This window comes from Ylistrum balloti, unplaced genomic scaffold (assembly GCF_031769215.1).
Source record: "Ylistrum balloti isolate Yb309-2 unplaced genomic scaffold, AGI_CSIRO_Ybal_v1 Utg370242, whole genome shotgun sequence".
NCBI classification, from domain to species: domain Eukaryota; kingdom Metazoa; phylum Mollusca; class Bivalvia; order Pectinida; family Pectinidae; genus Ylistrum; species Ylistrum balloti.
In genome coordinates, this window is record NW_026782196.1 from 1,716,296 (window position 1) to 1,738,692 (window position 22,397).

Genomic DNA, 22,397 nt, shown 5'->3' on the forward strand with positions numbered 1-22,397 from the left:
AATTTAATTTCAGGACATTCTTTTTTCGATGTGTCTTGTCTGGAAATTTTCAGATGCCATGAGGATTGAAACTGTTGAAAAATCAATTGATACTCTACAAATAGCGGCCATATATTATTATAACTTGAGCACTTGAAATAGAAACAACTGCTGACTTGAACCGATATAGTCTAGGGCTAAACAGGCAAATAATTCTCAAAAAAAGAAAAGAAAACAAAAACAGACAAAATACCTCAACAAATGGACCTCAACAACAATATGATCTTTTAATACCTAGGCAATTTACACACTGGATAAGCAAGACATAGGGGAAATTGGCCAGTTGTGACTAAAACCTTTCCATCAATGATTTGATGTTGCAGAACTCCTTTAAGGTCATAGACAAACACAGAAAAATCAGTTGTCCCAAATCACTATCGATATCTATATATATCATTTAAGTCAAAAATTATATTTGATTAGATTTTATTTTTATAAAGTTTTGAATAACTAATTGAATATTGATAAATAGAAGTGAATCTGGCAGGTATACAGATCATACAAGATGACACGATGCATCATGCTTGACAAACCAGAAATCAGAGCTTATGCCTGGAAGCTAAACACCAATACGCAAAATGCAGATTTTCTCTAACTCACAAAATTCAATTATTAGCTTTCCAAAACTTCCATTCACTGTCATGACACCATAGGAGATTCCGGGCCAAAAAATTGAAATTGTTACATCTGAATTTACACATCTGAGGAGAATGTCAGGGGGGATATATTGACACCTTACCAATATTTACCATTCTATATATACCAAATCTCAAAGAGACCAGACCCACTGTATATACCAAATCTCAAAGAGACCAGAACTACTGTGTATACCAAATCTCAAAGAAATGCATGTCACCCTACTGCTTTACATTCATTCTTAGTCAAAGATCTAAAACAGAACATTTGTTATTACAACAAATGCAACATTACTTAATAAGATTTCATTAAAATCAAAGCCATCATAAACAGGATTCTTTTTCTTAAAGAAAGTTTATTCTAGACCCTGACAAGCCCTTTCAATTTTTTTTAATCCAATTTATTCAGATCCTTAAGACATTGCTTCACCGTACCAAGAGTATGAACAATAAGTAAGAACTATATGGATTGTAACAGCTCTACTCGATGTTACAAGTCTTCTTACTTGTTAACACTGATAAGCTAATGTACTTAGCCATGATCTCTCAGGTCAGAGATTCCTCAAAACGTTCATGTATAGGTGTTACCACTGACAACAAATCAATGTTCAGTCAGTGACGGACAACAAGGACTTCCGGGAACTTCCGTACAACATAGATATATTCCCGGAGGTCAATATGGCTTCTTAGGTATGTCAGTACTTTATACAGTGATGATTGTATCCTGTTACCATGGTGATAGTAACAGATTGAAAACCATTTGATAGCTCATATTAGCTGTTATTCCTACAAAGACAGAACTGATTAGCAATTCAATATTTTGTAAGTAACCATAGATCCAATCAATGTTGTCCAAGGAATTGCCACTGCATTGATGAGATGTGCTTTGAGGGTTGGTTCAAACTCAGAATTCACCAGCCTTTCAAGAAAACAAGAGCAATGCTATAGTTGACTTCAGATATTAATTTCTAGCTGTAAACATCATTCACAATTTAATAAACTCAATGATAATCTGTTGTAAAGATACCTAAATGACTCACAATGGACAGCTTATGAAGCAAATTAGCAGTAGAACATATATCACAAAGAGTATGGAAATATCCTGATGAGGTTACCATCGAGAAAACTAAAATATGATCTTGGTTGAAGCTTTGGGATCAATGGAAGCCCGAAGCCACTTGTTGGATTCACTAAGCATAGCTGGGAACTTAAGGCACACCATCAATAAAAGTTGTCAGTTTCCTTGTGGCATGTGCCGGGGAGTTTGCATGTTGAATCTCCGATTGCTTCCATCTTCCTGTTAAATCACAACAACTTTATATCCCTTTTTTCTGTCTCTGCCAGAGCTTGGCTGATACATTGCTAATATAGGCTTCCATGATGTATGGTTAAAGACACCTATTTCAGGGCCCTGAGGAACCAAACTGTGATGTACACTTTATCACCAAGCCCAATGCCAGTACATACAACTCAGAGCAAAAGAGTGCCAAGCTTCCAGGAAACAGAGAGTTTATCAAAAGTTAACATGCATTTGCTGAAAATATGACCAAAGCATTTGAAAAATGTGCATAAGTGAACATATTTTTTTCAAATTTATCTTCCTTTTCAGCATTCAAAGATACAAAATACTGACACTGAACTTTTGACCAAACCATTAATGCTTAAGCCTAACTGTTGTCCTGATTATTCTGCATATATATTGCCCTTCTTTGCCTAACTGTTGTTCTCATTACTCTTTATTTCCATTTTTTATTTTGCCTAACTGTCGACTTAAGCTTCATTTCTGTTAACAAATGTGGTCATTCAGGCGCTAGTTAGGACCAGCCGGACAGCTGATTATAGTTTTTGAAATTGGCAAGAAGTTCACCAGGTCACGTAGGTGTTGTTTGATGACAATTACATTCAAAAGTGAAAGACGCTAATAACATGTGATGTCTTGATATCAGACGAAGTACGACCAACCAACCGGGAACTCTTTTTGCCCTGGAGGAAGAAATTTAACACTTGGTCGCTGTCGTTGATCACAATCCCTGAAATCACCTGAAAGGATATTTGAAGAAACATTAGCAGGCGGTGTGTGTGTTGTGTTCAGCCAGCATAGAGTTCATTGTTCCTGCAGATGGTGGAACACGATCCTGTACAGTCCAACTTCGATACGTACAATGGAAGCCATGTTGTTATGAAATTCAGGCTTACATATATTGTCTAAACAAAACATGAAAAAAATTTAATCATAGACGCTATGTGAGATCATGGTTTGTATCTTTATTGATTCCAATACTAAGAGTGATGTTACACAGCATTTATTAATAATTTTTCAAACCAGCACTACTGCAACAGACATAAATTAATTCATCACCTCATCAACAAACCAATCACCAGACCACATACTCCTGGTTTTCTAAACAAGACCTTTTTTCTTTATGTTTGAACAAATATTGACAAATGTACACAGCATTAGTCATGTGGATTCCAGTATATTTGTTCTCATCCCTGCTACAGATACCAACAGTGTATGAACATGGGGATATAGATTTTATTCAATTCATTTGTGCATTTGCTGTCATATGGACATTTCTTATGAAATGAATGGAACAAAATTGCAATCAACACAAGAGTAATGTATTAAAACCCGAAGGTTTAAAATTGTGTGATTATAGTATTCATATATTTTCAGACCCTGATTAAGTATTGCACCAGAGATTCTTGTTGTAGCTAGTATGACTTTACATTTATAAACTACATAAAGATGTGCCTTTTGTTGTATTGGTAATTCATAGTTAATAGTTGGTAGACAGACAAAACTGATGAGTACCAGGCGGTAGAGGTGCCTCGTAACACTTCAGGAAGAGACCACCACTTCTGTTTCTGGCTGGACACGTCACGCACTCAGGCATAACAAACCCAGACCTATACAAAATACAAGATGAATCCTGATAAACGGCCCAGATTAGAATGTCCAGATTTGTGCAGAGGGATGAAATTGGCCATGTAACTGTACATAATGTGGACTCCAGCATACAGGATAATGTTATGTTCTCACATAACCTACACAAACTACCAATTCCCAAAAGTTTAAGGGTCAATTTAGACTTTTTAAAACCTTTTATAGTCTCAAATGACCACAGCCGAGACCTTGTTTAAAATAGATCAACCATTGATGTTGCCGCTACCGTGTAATTAGGTCTTAAGTATCAATGACTTTGAGGATAAGATAGAAAAGGGTACATTTCGTCAGCTTGTTACCAAGTCTTGTTAACTATTGACATCTCAACTGTGATCTGTGATCAGTCTGCGGAAACCCCCTGGTGGATGCAACTAAATAAAAGCTGGAAATAGCAGATTTAGTTTCAACATAAAATTATTCTTGGAATGATACTCTAAACTTAAAACATCTGTCTGATTTTTTTTGTGCCATTGAAGTATTCGCTATATGGTTTGTCTTGAAAATATCAGAAGAAAAAATCCATATGAACTGGTATATTCTACTTGTTCTAGTCCTCATTATTGAACTAATTACAGTAAGAATGTCACTAAAAGCTCCCTTCAACTGCCATGTAAAACACATGCTTCCCTAACTCTAATGACTTTCAAACATTTCCTATCATGAACTGGGGGAAGTCTGACAGCCACAAAGATCCTTCCGATATCTACGCCATGAAAATATCAAAAACGGCTCGTGATACTAAACGCCACAACACTGTGTGGATTTACCGGCTACATAGCCTCACAATTCTCTAGCGAATCTGGGACATAATCCCCGGCCTCCGTATTGTCCAACTGTCAAGGATCTCCTTAAAATTTCAACAAAAATTGACTTTTTATTGTTATTTAATTAGAAATGTGTGCAGGCGGCCATGCTTACAGCTACAGAATTGGTATTAACTGGAGAGTCGATAAAAAGCTAGTGGAATCCAGAACAAGTACGCTATTGTTTACTCTGAGTTATCAGCCGGCAAACTTAGTATAGATTTATTGACGAGTAATTGAAAATAACTACGGGAGTCAATCACTTTGACATCTACAACTGACCCACATTTATGTATATCTAAAATGATGTCATATAAAACAGAAGAAAATAATTCGAAAGAAAATCATCAATTCTACGACACAGAGAGCTGACCTTGAAATAACTACTTAAAACAATGCAATGATGACTTCATCTTTGTAGAAAGCTATCACAGAGACCTCACTGACACATAGTCACCTTGTGAAGTCATTAAATTTAGTTTTACTATCATCTGTTGGCATTGACTTAAACAAGGGCAGATTCGGATACACTGCTATCCTGGCCAAGTTTAGTACATGCATATTAAGTAAATATTTAAAATTGAAATCCTATCTGAGCAATCAATATTTAACTGAATACTCCAGATTTAAATACATGTATTAGAAGACACTGTGATTATTACAAAACGAAAAGGATTCAATGCATAATTCATACCTATTTTTTCTCAGTAATAAACATAGCATTTGTAAGGCAGTAAAACACAAACCAAATATAATGTGTATGCTAAAGTAAAATGGTACATAACAGATGGAATCACGCAAACCCGCACATACAGAGCGGTCCAGATAGTAAAACGCCACAGATGGTGGTACTCATAGCTACAGAAAAAGAACTCTTCTTCTTTATCAACGAGATGCACTTTTCTTACAATATATCATTGGTCTGTGGGAATGATGTGACACAATGGATGATCAGTGTTCAGACCAATCTACAGTTATAAGAATGCAAATGTAGCATTATATGTGTTGTCACAGAGGGAATATATATATCTTTTATTAGATACGTCAGACTCCTCTCTCTCCTGTAAATGTAACACATTCTCTTATAGTTCCGTATCAGAGATCTATTTCACTTAATAGTGCATTATAACTATTAAACCTATTACCAAAGTTGTACATGACCTATCCACTTTGTTACCTTAGTTGCACATGGTCAACTCAAACAATTTTTTTACCCTAATATCAGTAACACCAGTAACTTTTTGACGTTATTCCATTATGTTATATGTATAACCTAACTTGTCATATTTACCAAATGATTTGTTTCACCAGACACTACATAAACATACCCTTATTCCTACAACACAGCTGCCCTTCCAGTACCCGATGTCCACCTGCTGTATTTGTTTCAACAATCTCTCCACCAACACACCAGATAAATGAGATGCTCTTGCACTTTTAAAGATGATTATGTGTGCTACGGAGGATTCTACAACCATTAGACATTAACTGGCATCTTGCTTGAGGAATGCACGATGGACACCAAGGAAACCTTGCAACAATTTTATGTATCGACAAAGGAAGCATGTTATTTGTCTCAATCAATTGTCACAGTCATATTTGTTGTCCATGCTCAATCATGTTAACCTCCGCTCGCCATTAAGTTACAAGCTTATTTTCTATAGAGAAAATGTAAACTCTAGGACGGAGCAGCCAACGGCGCTTTTGAATTTTGCGTCTCATACTTCAAAGGTTTGGCCTCGAGTACCTCCTACTAGGACTTACATGTCGAGGGCTGCCAGTCTGCGGACAATGTGATACAAAACGGAAAACTGCTTCAATCAAATTGTCATGTTTTGCAAATAAAGCTAGACAAATATATGGACGCTTGCTTACATTATTGACATGGATCGTGGTCTGTGACCCATGATGGTCAAAATGGCAACAGAGACAGCGTAGACTACCTCTTGAGAAAGCTGTCATATGAAAGATTATCTTTTGCTGTTGGATCAAGATACTTATTCAGAAAAAGATATCCCCGATGTTTGTATCTGATGGTTGTAGCTGAAGGAACAGATGCGTCTCTTCACTACAGGTGTCTGAATCAAGCTGGACAGTGGTCATTGATTCATTAAAGTGGTCAGCTGGATGACTGTGTAACATTGTCCACTGGGTATTATTTGTTATTACAGATGGTGTTGACCAAGTCATTGTAACTGGACAAATGACCACCACAAATCAGGCCACTGTTGTCCACTTGGACAGGAACACACAACACTTGTCCATTTGTGTGGTTGGTCAGTGGCCATTTGTCACTCCATCAACAGATCAAACAGGAAATATTTATTATTTACATAGGTTTCAATAGTGGACAAATATGGGGAAAGATTAACACAACCAACCATATGTCACAAATCCTAAATACAAACTTAAACAAATTTATCTAACTCTGAAAACATTGCAAGATCAATGCATCGTAAATTTTGGAAGATGAGATGGAAGGGTTTGCATGTCTTTTTACTTTTAATGGCATAATGTAAATGTCACCCAAATGAAATGTTCCAAGTTTGGCACCAAATATTGAATGTTATTGTGATCATGGACACTCATCAGAAGGCCATACAGACAAAACAAGATAGGTAAACACAATGTAGAATTGTCATTTATAAACACTATCAGACCCCACTAATATATGCAAATTGGATTCCCAAAATGATGACGATATCACGCTATACTTCAGAATACAGAGTTGTCCCCTGTGTATAGTTTTCGGGATATTAATCATAACTCACGTTAGCTAAGACAAGAAAAAAACTCAGAATAAGGTCGGATGTTGACCCTGTGTCTTAATAAGTCTGTTCAGAGATAGAAAGAATTACAAAGCATGTCCAAACATAGTCTTGCTGGGAGTCTGTTTGTTAGACAGGGTGTAATCATTGCGCCTGTGATCCAAGTCTGTCCCCATATCCCAGCGGCTACATATGTAAATATTGATGTTGAGCCTTATGTAGATGAATGGTCCCTAACAGGAAACAGTTGTAGGTCCCAGGGATTACATACAAGTGTTTTGTGTCCTCTTTAAAACTGACACTAATTCCAACATTGTGTGTTGCATTAAATATCTTAAAGAATTTTTTGTTAAATAGCAGCTATGATAACACATGTACCAAACCATCTTGGGAATGTTTGATAATTGGGCAGGTGTCCATCTTAGACAAACAGACATGTCTTATTATTGATATACCTAGATAATCTCAGCTAGGACAACCAAACAATATTTAATTTGGAGAATCATATATTTTTTTCTTGAATTTTCTGGAATTATGTATTGAATTGGTCAGAAAAAAAATGCTTTTTTCTTGTTAAAAGAAATTTGCTTTTGAGCAATGACTAAATTTGATCAATAAATGGTAGCCGTCCTACTGTCGATTATTCCCTGATTACCTAGTCTTAATGCAATGACTATGCAAATGAAGAGCTCATTAAAACATTAAGGATGACATTTATAATATATATCAGATGTTCCTTACGGCTGAATTCTCAGTCCTTGGTTGATTAAATCAAGCCCTCTATGTCCTGGGTGTAGTCTACACTACACTAGTTGATGAAGTCTTTTCTCCCATATAATCATCACTGCTTTATTGTATTGACAAAACAAAGCTGCAGGGTTTTTAGCTCAAGAAGAATACTCTGTACAACAGAATGACAATATGTTTTGAAGAGATAACGCCAAAACAAACATTTCTAAGACCAGGTAACGGTGACAAATGACATGGATTCTACCGTCTGTTTGTATTAGGTTTTCTAGCCATATCCGTGTAAAGCATTATTCAACAAGCCAAATACTTGCTTACAAAGCTACTCCTTTGTGTAACACACTCTCTCCTGGGAAATGCATGAAATATTTTCATTCTGGAATCCACTATCACAAAAAAGGAATCCCTAGGCACGTTCGTTAACTCTGGTGTGATGTTATTTAGGTAATTTACGTGTGAGGGTCATGGTTGCTAAGTCTCGCTAAACCTGGCCTTCTGTACATCTGTCGAGAGAGGATTACCCATCTTGATACAGCATAGTCCCCAAGCTTTTGTACAAAGCTGCCTCAATTGTTTGTATCAGTCGGCATCCTTATACCAGCACAAATCCATTAAAGGCAGGATTTGTCCTCATTTCATCTAAAAGTCATTTCAATATTGAGAGGAAAAAAAATTGAAACCGTCAATTCTGTAAACAAGGTTTGCTGACTGAATGAAATACCGATCAGAGATGTCTCCATTCCTGTTTCAATAATTCCTTATCACTGGTCAAAACATCTTCAAAAATGTAAATATTTCAATACAGTATACAAAAGTTTGATACTATAACAGAGGAATTTTAGCACACAGATGAACAAATGTTGCACTTCACTATAACGTGGCCAGAAATATTATTAATCTATCTATGGATTTTTTCTAATAATCGCTACTCGTGCATTTCGCAGACCTGGAAACCCTGGTGAATAATTGATATCATCATCAATTTTAAGCTTGAACAAACATTATTACGATCTAAAATCTGCATTCTGTCATTTGCTCGGAAGCTGGATTTTTATCATCAGTTTATGTTTTTTATCTGATTGCAGAAACTTGAAGTATTTTTAGAAGACCTTGTTAAGGAACTGACATTTGTTTTTCAGCAGAGCATGATGAAAACTTTCTGATATGTCAATTTGTGTATTGATGGAATTTGTTAGCGTACATGTGATAACATAAAGCAACGACAAAGAAAACTCATTACCTTCATAATCACTGGTTACAACGAGCTAAACATGGCCAGTCAAGTAGGTCTTAAACAAGCTTCTCATTGACCAAGCACTCTACAGAGCAAGACTGGAACAAGCTTCCCAATGACAGAGTATTCAATTACATACATCTATACTAGTCATACCATCTGTTTACCTGAACAAGCATGTCAGATACATTGAGAAAAGGAGAAAAGGGAGTTCTATAATATGATTTAAATGATGTGAAGGAATTTGTGCAGTTAGAGGTTGAGAAAGTCATCCAGGAATACTTAGTCTTATACTGTTGATACTCCAAGAATTTTGTTTGAAATTGTGCAATTTGTTGTGTTGATCAATCCACAAGTTTTCTCCTATTTCAGGTCAAATCTGAACCCAGTTGTGATATTGAGGACTGCAAACATATGGAAGCATTCAGTGTCAATAAGAACATCTCCTTTGTAGATATGATAATCATAATCTTGTCCTTGTTTGAAATTACTCTATGAGTTGTGTTACACTTACCCATGTGATTGGTACATTATAAACAAGTTTTCTACCCTGATGAACATGTAACAACATTGACCTTCATTAAAACAGAAACATACACTTATTCAAGAAATCCAAATGTTGAAAAACGTTCTATGTTTGTGACAATCACCAATCGTTCTATTGGCACATGGACATATTGTGTACTCCTAAACGGAGGAAGATATTAGGACCAAATCCAACACTGTATCAAAAGTATACAGAATTAGAAAAACACCAAGTATTCTTACCAGGCAATTACGAAACACAAACTAACGCCTCTTATCTCTAAAGATATGTTATCACACTGGGCCAAGTCTTTTGGGGCATTTTCGTAATGAATTTTCAGTTCAGTTAATGAACAAATAGCAATAAGAGGTAACACAACTATGTATATGTGGTATGAAGTATATGCCCTATAGAGCAACCAGCATGTTTACTAGTGTAATTACTTTAGTATTTGTACACAGTTGAACTGCATGCAGCGTGGAATGTTGACATACTTCAGCACCGACGTTTCCTGCTGTGTGCACCATGAAAGTTCATCAACTAATCTCCAAGAACAAGAACTTATTCAGTATTTTCACCTTTAGCAGACTTCAAATCAAGTCAAATTGTAACGAGAGTACTATTCCAATAACTCAATTGATAAACAAGATTTAGAAATGTCGTTCAACTTCAGATGATCAACATGTGCTTTATAGAAATTGCCCTTTGATATCTCTCAATAGTTCTCAATGTCTGAGATAACAATGTTTGTCTAAAACAAAGCAGCCCCTTCTTACATTATTGTCCCCTTGTTGTCAACCACCACCCCAACCTTACGACACGCCTAATTCAATTGACGAATCAATTTTCCGACTGACTTCAGCTTGTATTCGAACTATAACAGCAAACGTAGTTAAATTTTGACATAAAGTACAAGCAACCCTCTTCCTTGCCATGGATCCTGCAAAGAAGCGCATGACAATCCTTATCAACCAGAAGAATTGACCTCAACGAACCCTGCAGTCGGGCAAATAAAGATCTGACACCATTCTAGACATAACACGATGTAATGGGACTCCCATGGGCCCTAATCTATCACTAAGGACTACCACGGACACAGGATCATGGTGAATCCTTTTCTTGGTAAAGCAGTGGTAAACTGACAAATTTGTAACACTGGCTTCCAAGAGATGCTGGTCGATGGAGACTATGAGCAAATTTTATGACTGCCATCATGATTTCATAGAGAAAAGTTCTATTCCCTTGCAAGAAGTAATGTCACCAGCTTGATCATGCTTGTGCTGAGTTATTTCACAGTCACTATCCCAGTTCTCATTTTGAGAATCTGACATTAGGTTGATTTCAGTCAGATCTGCATTGTGAATGCAATAATAAAACAAGATGACCATAATTGTACCATGCCTGGTCTCAACATTCCACTATAGTGCCCCTTGTATCTATCTCAGTTTGTTTACTTATACCACAGGGGTGTGTTCATTTTACTTCATATCATATACCCGATCATGCATGGCTGTTTAATATGAATCAGAAGGTATTTTATCCATCCCTTCTCTAATATCAAAATGATGTCATTGTCAAAATGATTTAATTAATATGTACTTAGAATGTTATGGCCATCAAATGCCTTGACCTTTTTTTCTAAACATCAAAGACATGAAATATAAACTTGATTTCCATGAATCAATCATTGTATCTATAAATAGATATGATGTAATAATTGCTAAATGGTCTTTCTGAACATATTGACAGGTTCATAAATAAATAGACAAGAAAACAGCCTGAAAACTAGAGAGATGTAGCCACTGATACCTGTGAGGGTATTTATAGCCACACCACAAGGTAAACAATGGTCATTTAACACAGTGATCATGGTATTTGACCTGGGAGAAAGTATACCTGGTAGATTTGCCAGAGGGTATAACAGTGACCAGACAGGTACATCTCGTTTGGTACCTTCCAGACTACAATCAGTTAAATGAATGATCAATCTTATCTCACTTGCCTGTCCCTGTTGTATCCTTACTCCTACATAAGCTAAAGCAAGCTAGTATATTATGGTTCTTTTTTTTTTTCTTTTTCCATTTTCTGTAGTTTTCACATCTTTGTTTATCTGAAGACAAGTTGTGAAATGTATTTGTACACATTGTGAAATCTCATAGGAGCCATACAGCTAGAACATATAACAAACAGCAGATAGTATTACCTTATAAAGATATTTACCAACCCCTGAGAAACCCATATAAGGAAATTTGTTTTAATCCATTGATTTCATCCTCTGCCAGCAGTCAGATTCAGGTCGTATAATGACACAGACATAGGCTTATTTCAACAACCACAATAATGTGCGGATTTGTAATTGTAGTCGTTATTTCAAATACAAATAATTATCTTCTAACATATAACTCAGAGAAATACAGAATTACAGATATATGCTTTCGTTACAAGAAGTCTATTGAGCAGTTGTATTTGACAGAGAAATGTGTTTCTGAGTAGCGGGTCAGATAGAAAAGAGCCCATGTAAATAACGTGTAACAGATAGGTTTTTAGATTACAACCTGACAACAGCTGAGTGTTTCATCAGGTACTAAGTACAATGTAGATCTCTATTACTGATCTACAAACAAAGGTACAGTTTGTTTTAATTATTTGTAAACAAGAAAACCAGCAGGGTTGCATTACCAGTTTGACCTTGTCATAGTGACAACGACCTTGAGGGCAGTCTTATGAAGTTGTAATAATTTCAGCCTACAGGCTTTTATCAGACAAGTGAACGACAGATAAGGATTAATTAAAAAGTAAAGGTAAAACATAATCTGGTGGTGTCACCCTCAAGGAAACAGATTCTCACTTAGATAACAGACTTAATAGCATGTGATGAGGGTGTGGACTGAATGGGGACCTTACTGGGAGGGATTCCAGTTTGATATGTATTTCACCTGTCGGTTCCAATGTTTATGGGGTAAGGGTGTGACTCTCATTATCACACTGATGCTGTCTACATGGTAAACATGCTATAGTCAGTTGAAGTTCTCTTTTCAATCACTGCTAAAAACATTTACAAATCACAAGTTTCTGGTCATCAAATCTTATAACTTTAAAAACAGGCTATTTTGAAAATAGACATTGTAGTATGTTTAAAGTTGACTAGGCTGAGGGTATGTTTATATATAGACTGCACACCTCAGACTACAACAGAAGGGTGGAGTCAGTATCGCTAGGGACAGCTTAGTTCTCTGACAGGCTGTAACTGTCTACAGAAAACCTTCACTGTTCCTAATTATCTGTTAATTGTACATGGGGTGTATTGTTTGCTATGGCTACAGGGTTGAACTCATAGAACAATTATCTACATAGCTCGTATGATCCTCCTTCTTTACTATTTACCCATTATCTGAACAAGTACCCCTCCCCTACTGTCATCAGCCCTCTGTCCCTACCCCCCCCCCCTCCTTACCCATCAGACCCTCCCCCTCCACATCAGTAGCACCAGCTGGATGATGTTAGGCTGTATTTACTTAGTGATATCCCTAGTGTAGGAAAGGTTTAGCATATTATTGTAACCCCTTCACACCAGAGGTGAGAATACCTAACAGTTAGATATGTATGTAGACTATATAAAGCCTACATCACATCTGATGGGCCTATAATGGGTATACCCTCATCACAGACTTCTAATAATGACAAGCAATTATATACCCATCAGCTGCTTTCTTCTCAGGGAATGTAAGTTTCTTATCTATATTTTTTCATAATTTTATTTCATTGTGCACTGTAGAGAACCTATTTTCATATACACACATATATATATATATCAGAAATTCAAACCAAAATGTATATTTGTTAGATGCATGTTCCATTGCTGGTTATAATAAACATGGACTATGGTCTGTATTAACCCCTAGAAAATATACAGGACCTTTTTGATGTTGAGTGACAAAATCACTCAAGGGATGTCCCTATGATGTATATCTCCTACTGTACAGTACACAAATCTTCTGTGGCTCTGATATTAGATAATTTTCCTCTACTCTGCTGTTAATCTGTTTTTACTGATATTTCTTGTTTCTCCTTCTGTGACGTTGGCTATATCTGGGACATACAGAACAGAATTCTAATTGATGTACAAAACTGGGAAAGTTTGATTAACTTTGCATAACATGTTCATCTATCAATCAAACTAGGGTTTGTATAATGAACCCAAAATCACAGTCGATTGAATATACAATCAATCAACACAGATTTCAATATGTAGGGAGTGGAGTTTACCTGTCAATAAAAGAGTACTAATTTTACACACCTTTGTATCAACATTATTACACTTGTGAATCAATAAAATACACCTCTGTTACAACTAGTGGTCAGCTATTTTATTGGTCAGCTATGTTATTGGGCCGATATGTAACTGGTCACTTTGGCCATCGACATGGTCACATTCAGGTAAGTGGTCAGTAGAATTGATTGACTGATACAAGTTACCTGTGAATCCATTAAAATGGGCTAGAAATAAATGCCTGAAGCCAATCTATGGTGCTCTAATTTTACACTGTACACTATGGTCCAATTAGTAAGTACTTCAAAATTGTTTGATGGTTGTGTGGATATAAATTCCTGACCGACCTTGAATGTATTGGGAACCTTACTGTTTATCATCAAATACCTGGAATATAGCTTACACTATCTACACACACTCAACTCCACGACAGACCCAACCACTTGTATGGTTGATACCTGGTAGAACCATCCAGTAAATCCCATTGATTATAGGAATGTAAACAAAAACACAATATCATAATTCATCTGGTGACCACTCTGTTTGAACTTTGATAGATTTTAACTTCATTTAACACAACAAATAAAACGGACTGTTAAAATTATCATTTTCCACGTCGTTGATCTTGATAATTACTTTTCTACAAGAGTTTTTGGGGTGAACAGGTTCCATTGCAGAAAATCTGGTAGATCACTAAAGTGAAAGTAAATCTGTAGTGTTATTAAATTTTCTTAATCATGTGTGAAATGTAAACATGTTGGCATTGGAAAACCAGCAATGTAATGTGCAAACTGCATAAACCATGCATGTTTCACAGTCATGTCTAGAATTACAGCCTCAGACAGAGTCCAACACAAAGGGAGCGGTTTTAATGCCCTGACTTTGGTCACTTGGGAGCATCAAGAAGCAGGAAGACGTTCTTCTGATCCATCTGTGCCGTACTAAAACCCCATGTATAGCCACTCAGTTTTATTCTTGTAAGGAGATTTAGCTGTTCTTGGAACCAGTTATATCAAGATTCTGAGTAAACATGCTCTAACCAAACTGAAGATTTATGAAGAAAAACCATTTTCCACACATGACAATATTGTGCTGCCATCGCCTTCTTGCCAAGCTAGGGTCCTTGTATATCTCATGATGACATCTTGGCAGTAAAATTTGATGTTCAAAAATACATCAGTAATAAAAACAGTTTTCATCTATATGTGTAAAATAGGGCCATGTACAACTGTCTAGGTTCATGTCATGAAACTCCACACCAAAGAATGAGCATCAAATATGTCAGATATTTCATAAATAGTTCAAAGGATAATTGGTGCTGAAATTTCAGAGATATCCTAGAAGAGAATGAAGACGTGAGAAACTCCAACTGGTGTTACAGTACATCCCAGACATGTACAATAAAAACTAGTATGATATTTCTTCAAGCTGATTTTTATTTCAAATTTTTTTTCAAGATAAAAAGAATATTCAAGATTCTTTGATGTCACAATCCTGACAAGATACATTTTTCATTTATTTTGTATCGAAATTTAAGACAGACAGATGAGAAATCCATAATCTATCGCCTGGAGTGTGTTATATATTACAGCTTGATAAATATAAAAATTCAGATTTTCCATCAGCATCGTGGAATCTAACTTAAGATTAACTTGTCAATCTCATGTGATCTAAATATTAGTAAACCTAGTACCTCGCCTTGTCAGAATATTATCTTCTACTCCATAAATGTGAATAAATTGCTCTTCAATGGTTGACAGCTTGAAATGATACAAAAATTTAGCATGTCTGGAGGTAGTAAAATCTCAAACACAAGACGAAATTTCAGAAAAGGGTTTTTAAGGAAGGAATTTTATATGAGCAAAGACAAGGTCATGTTTTACATAAGCAACCTTCTTGGAACTGCTGTCAATGTAATATTGACAAGGGTCTGTTGTATATAATGTATAGTTAGTATCGCTGGCCCTTAAGGTACTTGTGGTTTATCACAGACAGACCCATCACCATTGATATCCTTATGTAAGGACCATTATTACCTTAACTATCACTTCAACGACCAGACACTTGACTTGTGGCGCCAAAATCATGACAATTAAAACATAATTACAGGAAATATTCACCGTTTCAGTCCTACAAGTTGTTTCTTTAACAACCCATTAATACACAGAATTACAAAAGATAATCTGATTAAGACTTTTGAAGATTTAAACTCCGGTGATATATAGAAAGAATTCAGTTTTGATGAAAGCTTATTTGTTTAGGTGATGTAAGTTTCCGTGTAAAATTCCTGTGCCTTGCACCACTTGTAACAATGATTTATTTCACATGTCTAACTATAGCTACAAAATATTGTGATTGACATACCCATGCTTTTCCACTTTCTCCAGATATGATTGTCAGCACATATGGTATGCTGTTTTATGTAACCTGGTGTCATAAAGAATGCACAAAATATGTACACGCACAAGTTTTCTCATCTCTCTTCTGTTCCGATTCAAATGAATCTCTATAAATAATTCATTCTATCTAATTATTAGACTTTTATCACCGACTTATAAGGCTGTTGTATACTTTAGCTGTTGATAAAAAATACAGAACATTTTTTGTATCATGTAGGTATAAGACTTTCCCAAGCATCAAGAGATTTATAAAAAAAAAACCGGAGTAAATGATTAATTCTAAATAAATTTGTTGTGTGCTGAGCATACCTGACTTCACACCTGAAGAAGTGCCTGTCAATATCTACCTGTGTACCACTTTATATAATGCTCACTTCATTTGAAAAATGAAAAACTAATAAACCTAAACTCTGGTTTGAAATTTAATATCCGGCAAAAAATATTTAAAAATGAATTGAAAATACAGATTACAAGTTAGATCTATACAGACAGATTTTAATTCCTATAATCACAACAGAGTCAAACATTTAGATTTCCAATGAACTTGTTGGATGTAAATATCTCACCAAAGAAGAGACTGACAATGTCAATGTTGTATGTTTTGACAAAATAGTGAAGGAATATAGAGAGGTATTGAATGGATACAAATCTGTCAACGTTTGTACGTCAAAACCAGCACAGCTATAGAATAAACATAGATTCTGTTTGAGGATCAAATGTATACAATGTATCGCCCCAGACAAACTTGCCATTTTTGGTTGTGTACCGCTTCAACTTGACTTGTCCTTTGTGTGAAACCCGTTACTCTTTCAACTGCGATAGATGGGTGGTGATTGTTCACATTGTAGGTCAGGAGATTTAGACCTTCCAACAGTGTAAATGGGAAATTCAAAATCTTTATAGTAAAAGGCCTTTAAAAATGCTATTAAAACTAAGAGGGTGTCCAAATTATGCCCAAAACCTATAAATACTAAAACATCTACAGCTTGGGCAAAGTTCCGACATAAATGGGAAAGACTGATTTTATCCAACATAGCTGGTTTTCCTGAACCTAACAGGTTTGCATTTAAAACTTAATGGTCTGTTAGCGTTTAAAGTCAGACTGTTTCACAGAAATATGATCAATTTCAATCAAATTCAACTAATAGAAATAAGTAGTGAACTTGGTGTGAATATTGGATCTGGTCATTGGACCGGAGACATTTACTCCTCGGCAGGTGTCTTCTATATGGCTGTCAGAGGACTCTACACATCTGAATCACCCAATTTTTTCTAAACCATTTCCGGCCGACTGAATCTTTCAGCTTTCATTATAAATTGATAAAGGTACAAGTTATCAGTATTATTAATCATCATTCAAAAATGTAAAATACTGGCACATATTTAACAGGTCATAAAATTTCAATCTCCTTAGTTGAAATAAGAATAAATTATATTGTAGACTTTTTAATGACTCCAGAATTACTGTTTCCTTTCAGACAACTTTACAATGTGTCGAAGTACTGACATCAATCGGTGGTGATTTTCCCTCAAAAGGGTAGTTTTTATCCCAAGTGCTTGATGATAGGGTTGAAAAAAAAGATAATTTTTGACTGGTACTAAAACTTGTCTTACTAAACCAACCTATATTTGTGGTCAACATATTTATACATACCTGTGCGTGACTAAAACAGGTAAAATTGTGCCAGGTACATGTAATTGAAGTGGACATACCCGAAAGGCTTTCAGGAATGTCATGTTTATTTTTTCATACATGGATGATAACGGGATGGGAGTGAAATGAAGTTTGACTCATACCACTGATAGTGAAAAATTCAGTCATCTCTACCTTAAACACTGATCTATACCCAGATTCCAGGCCAGGAAATTCCTTTTCAATTTAATGATAGACATCTGCATTTCAGTCCCATCTTGTCAAGATTTGCCAAAACTATTTTATAAAATGACAAAAAGTTAATTCAATGATATTTCATAATGTGTATTTCATACATAATTCATAAGTATATGTAACAAAAAATAAAATTCTGATAAAAATCTCTATTTACTAAAATTTCTTAAAATTTTTTTTTTTTATGTTATATGGAAATTCCTCTAAAAATCTGAATTACATTTTAATGAAGGTAATTAAGAAAAAATGTTAACAGTTATCCCTTTAGAGAGAGAGTTATTACTGCATTAATTACTTGTGACCTTGGTAAACCCAGTCTGCCCATGTTCAGGTAATACACGCAGATCTGTCATTATCTACATATAGAGGTATAAAGCCAGGTGAAAAATTCAGACTGAGGTACGACGTGACAGGTTAATTACCAAATATCACAAATGTCTGACATATCATTATAATATCTAATAACCAAGAAATCAGGTGTGTGTATTACATCTTTTCATTTAACTATTGTCCTATAATGTTTTCTTGTATTTCAGGTACAAATCACCTGTGCATATATTACCTTGAATTAAAGAATTCAATTTTATATTAAAATCACCTCTACCACCAAGCTATTTTTACCGATAACACATAACTGAGATATTATTCCAATTATCTGTGTACCTGGTGTAATACCTGTAAAACACAGGTATGATATCACCAACAAACAATCTTTTACCTGGACGGTTTCTATTTCACTTTGAACCCACCTGTACTGTTGTCATTCAGTTACTGTACATCCATCTTGATTTATATAATGTACTGTACGAATCAATACATAAATCAAATAGTTTTCTTTCAATTAGTATTCCCCTATGTCCCCTTCAACTTCTACTATCTGTGTATTTTCTCTTCTATTAAAGTCTATCATTTCACATCTCTTTTCACTTGTTCCCCCTTCTCTCATTTTCTTGGTAGAAATCTAACTTGATAAAATACCCAGCTAATAAATCACCGTACCCTGAGAAACCTCCTTAATAATTCATCCCTCTCCCGTTCCCTCGATTCTTTAATCCATCCTCATCATCACCTTCTCCACTTCATTTTATTTATCTTATCATTTACACTTCCATAAATAAAATTAAGAAAGAGACAAATGTATTTATTGCAGGAAATATTTAGACCAGATGTACTCTACAAATATTTCACATTTTTGATTTGATCTATTTTCGTTTTGTGAAATGATTTTAAAACTGATGAAACTTATCTAGATTGAGAGATAATGATATATTTTTGGGAGGGTATATTTTTTTATCTAAAAAATGTGATAACATATCTAATATCGGTGTACAAATGTACCAGTGGAATGATAACACAGAATAACTCGGTAGAAAACTGTATAGAACAATGGCTATTTATCAACACAGGTAAGATAGCCAGTAGATAATATAGGTACAGGTATGATCATTAATCAATCTGACAGATATATTACTGGTGTCCAAAGGCTAACTCACCGCCTCACCTGATTGACAGGTAGATGTGATTCTACTTAGTTGTATCATTAATGGTCAAGCACACCTGAAAATTCTGGTGTTCCTTCTGTTATTATGAAAGCTGTCTTAATTGAGTGACCACTGTCCAACGGACAGTAGTAAGGTGTCATTTCTTACTTAAAGGACGGGAATCTGAGTCATTTATGGTTTCCACTGATGTCAAATTTTGCAGTGTTTCATCTCGTGCATTAAAGACGCCGGTTGTCAATATCGGATAATTACATGTCATTAATTTCAGGGGTATTTCCTGTAAAATAAATTGAATTTAAATACAAATTAGGTGTTGTTTTTTTTTTAATTCTTTAAAAATTGTACTTACAATGCATTAGACGCGTTCCAGTAAATTGGAGGAAGTCTTCTGCCACTGTCCACGAATGAAACCATTGACATCGTTAGGGGAAGCAAGACCACAATGTAATGTAAAAGCCAAGGCATCCTCCACACATGTCCGGGAAGAAGTCCCATACATTGGGTCATTGTACAACTTTCTAAACACCGGCCTTTTTATCATGTACCTGATCCAATCTCCATAGTAAACAAACAGACGAAGTATTCCAAAAAATCCCGGCTACATATTTCACAACGTAAAAACTTCGAAAAAAAAAATCAGCACAAAATTGCCACAGGAATATAATGCTGAGAAATATTGGCTATAATAGCTGTTGTATAGTTGTTATGATAGCTAGCTCACACATGACTGTTTTAGCTAAAGCAGACGTGCTCTCTCTCTTACTCTAGCATAGTGAAACTAACACACACGTTCTGTACTGAGCAGACCTGCTGAAATCAACAACCGAAGGGAAACCGGGGTCACATGACCAACACACCGGTGGGGTGCCGAATGGGGTTCAATCGACGTCTGCAGGTTTAAGCGCTTCGTATGACAGCTTTAAAGTCCGTTCCTGTATTTTACGTTTCTGTTTCCATGAATGGAATGCTTTGTGTTACACAGATACTTTACACCACGAGGAGTTAATCTCTTTGATATGCCGTTGGGGTGTAGCGAGGTATCAAAACACTGGCTAATCTCAGGTATGCCGAAGAACAGTGAGGCCTTAATTACAGGTAACACAATGAATTTCCTGTCCTAGTGCTCATTAAGGCCCTATACAACCCTTCAATAGATCCAAATCATCACCCTATGACACATTTCTGTACTTACATACATTTATATCCCAGAATACCGGGCCATATCAGACATAAATTATAATAACTACCTTCCCGACAATATAAAAAGTTCTACATTTTCCTGTCTCACCTCACCATCGGAAACAAATATTTTTGTTTTTATCAACACTTTCTTAAACATAGGAGTACTCAAATCACTGAAATATAAATTAAAATCAGGGAAACCAGTAGGATATTCTTAAAATTGTAATGTATATTATAAAATACTTTGTACAACAATGTTGTTAAATATTCCTAGACAAATCTTCACACCCCTTATAAGGTTATATCAATTTAATTGGATATAGAAGAGTTGGGTCAACTAAAGTGATTAAGATAAGAACTAAAAAAAACAGTAGATCAGATTTATAAAAGTATGAAAACTCCTAAAGAAACTTGAAATTTTGATAAATCTTTTGTTTTAAATTAATCAGACTTCCAAACTAAATAAAAACTTTTTGACTATGAATTGATTTTATTTCCAAGTGTTATTTTTTGCTTCTGTATTTAAATCATTAATATATCACAGAATTGTCTATAATGTTGAAGCATTACTCTGATTGATCTCAGTGATGGGAACGAATTAAGCCAAGTGTCATATTGAAAATTACGCTTTCAGACCTTCACTGGGAATTCAAATACTCCATTTCCACTCAAATGTCCTGTGATAGTGGAGGGTGTCCATTTGTACTGGTCGTATCGGGGTAATGATCCGTGACCTGGGAGGTTAGTTTCGAGCAGGTGAAACTACAGGACAAGCTTTTGACGTTTATTTCATTTCACCAAATAACAAATGTAAAAACAGTGGCGATAAGGTCTCTATTAATTGGGGCTATCTGTATCAATTTAGAGGGAACTAGCAAGAAAAATGTATCCATCATTTATACATGAAGTAACCTCACATTTAGTCGACGCAAATGTGATCCCGGCGCTTGATATCAGACTTCACATTTCCATGAAATACTCCTTAAAATTAGTCATACAGTTCTCATCAATTTAATGAAAATTTAACCGCAGAAAAGAAACATTGTTGAGAAATTCTTTTTCTCGTGATGACATACATTTTCTGTACGCTGCATAACAAGGAGAAAATTTAACTTAATTAGATAAGTAAAATTATCTGTGTAACACTTAAAACAACTTCTAATCTAAATCATCTATACTTCTGAAGTGAAAAGAACAAAATTGAAGTTTATACCATATTTACACTTGTCCAGTTTTTTTTTATTAACATGGGGGAGGGGAAGTTTGATCTAAACGATTGAAGACTCTTCTAAAAAATGACATTTCAACAGTTATTTATATTGATCTGACGTTTGAAATCATTGACAATTTCTGTCTAATTTTAATCCAAAAGTTGACTAGCCCTTTTCAGTAGTAAAAGTTGGTCAGTACATGTCATGCTTCGACATAAAAAATATTAAACTAATAGCAATTTTATT

At 35.3% G+C, this 22,397-nt stretch overlaps 1 protein-coding gene across 1 annotated transcript in view; it reads right to left on the reverse strand.

The window, feature by feature from the left end:
- Positions 1 to 20,407, reverse strand: part of LOC132552314 (ephrin-B2-like) — a 59,526-nt gene extending 39,119 nt beyond the window's left edge. The window contains exon 1 of the mRNA XM_060216475.1: positions 20,108 to 20,407. Coding sequence (XP_060072458.1) covers positions 20,108 to 20,265 — 158 coding nt within the window. The 5' untranslated portion in view covers positions 20,266 to 20,407. The remainder of the gene's footprint in view (positions 1 to 20,107) is intronic.
- Positions 20,408 to 22,397: the final 1,990 nt, after the last annotated feature.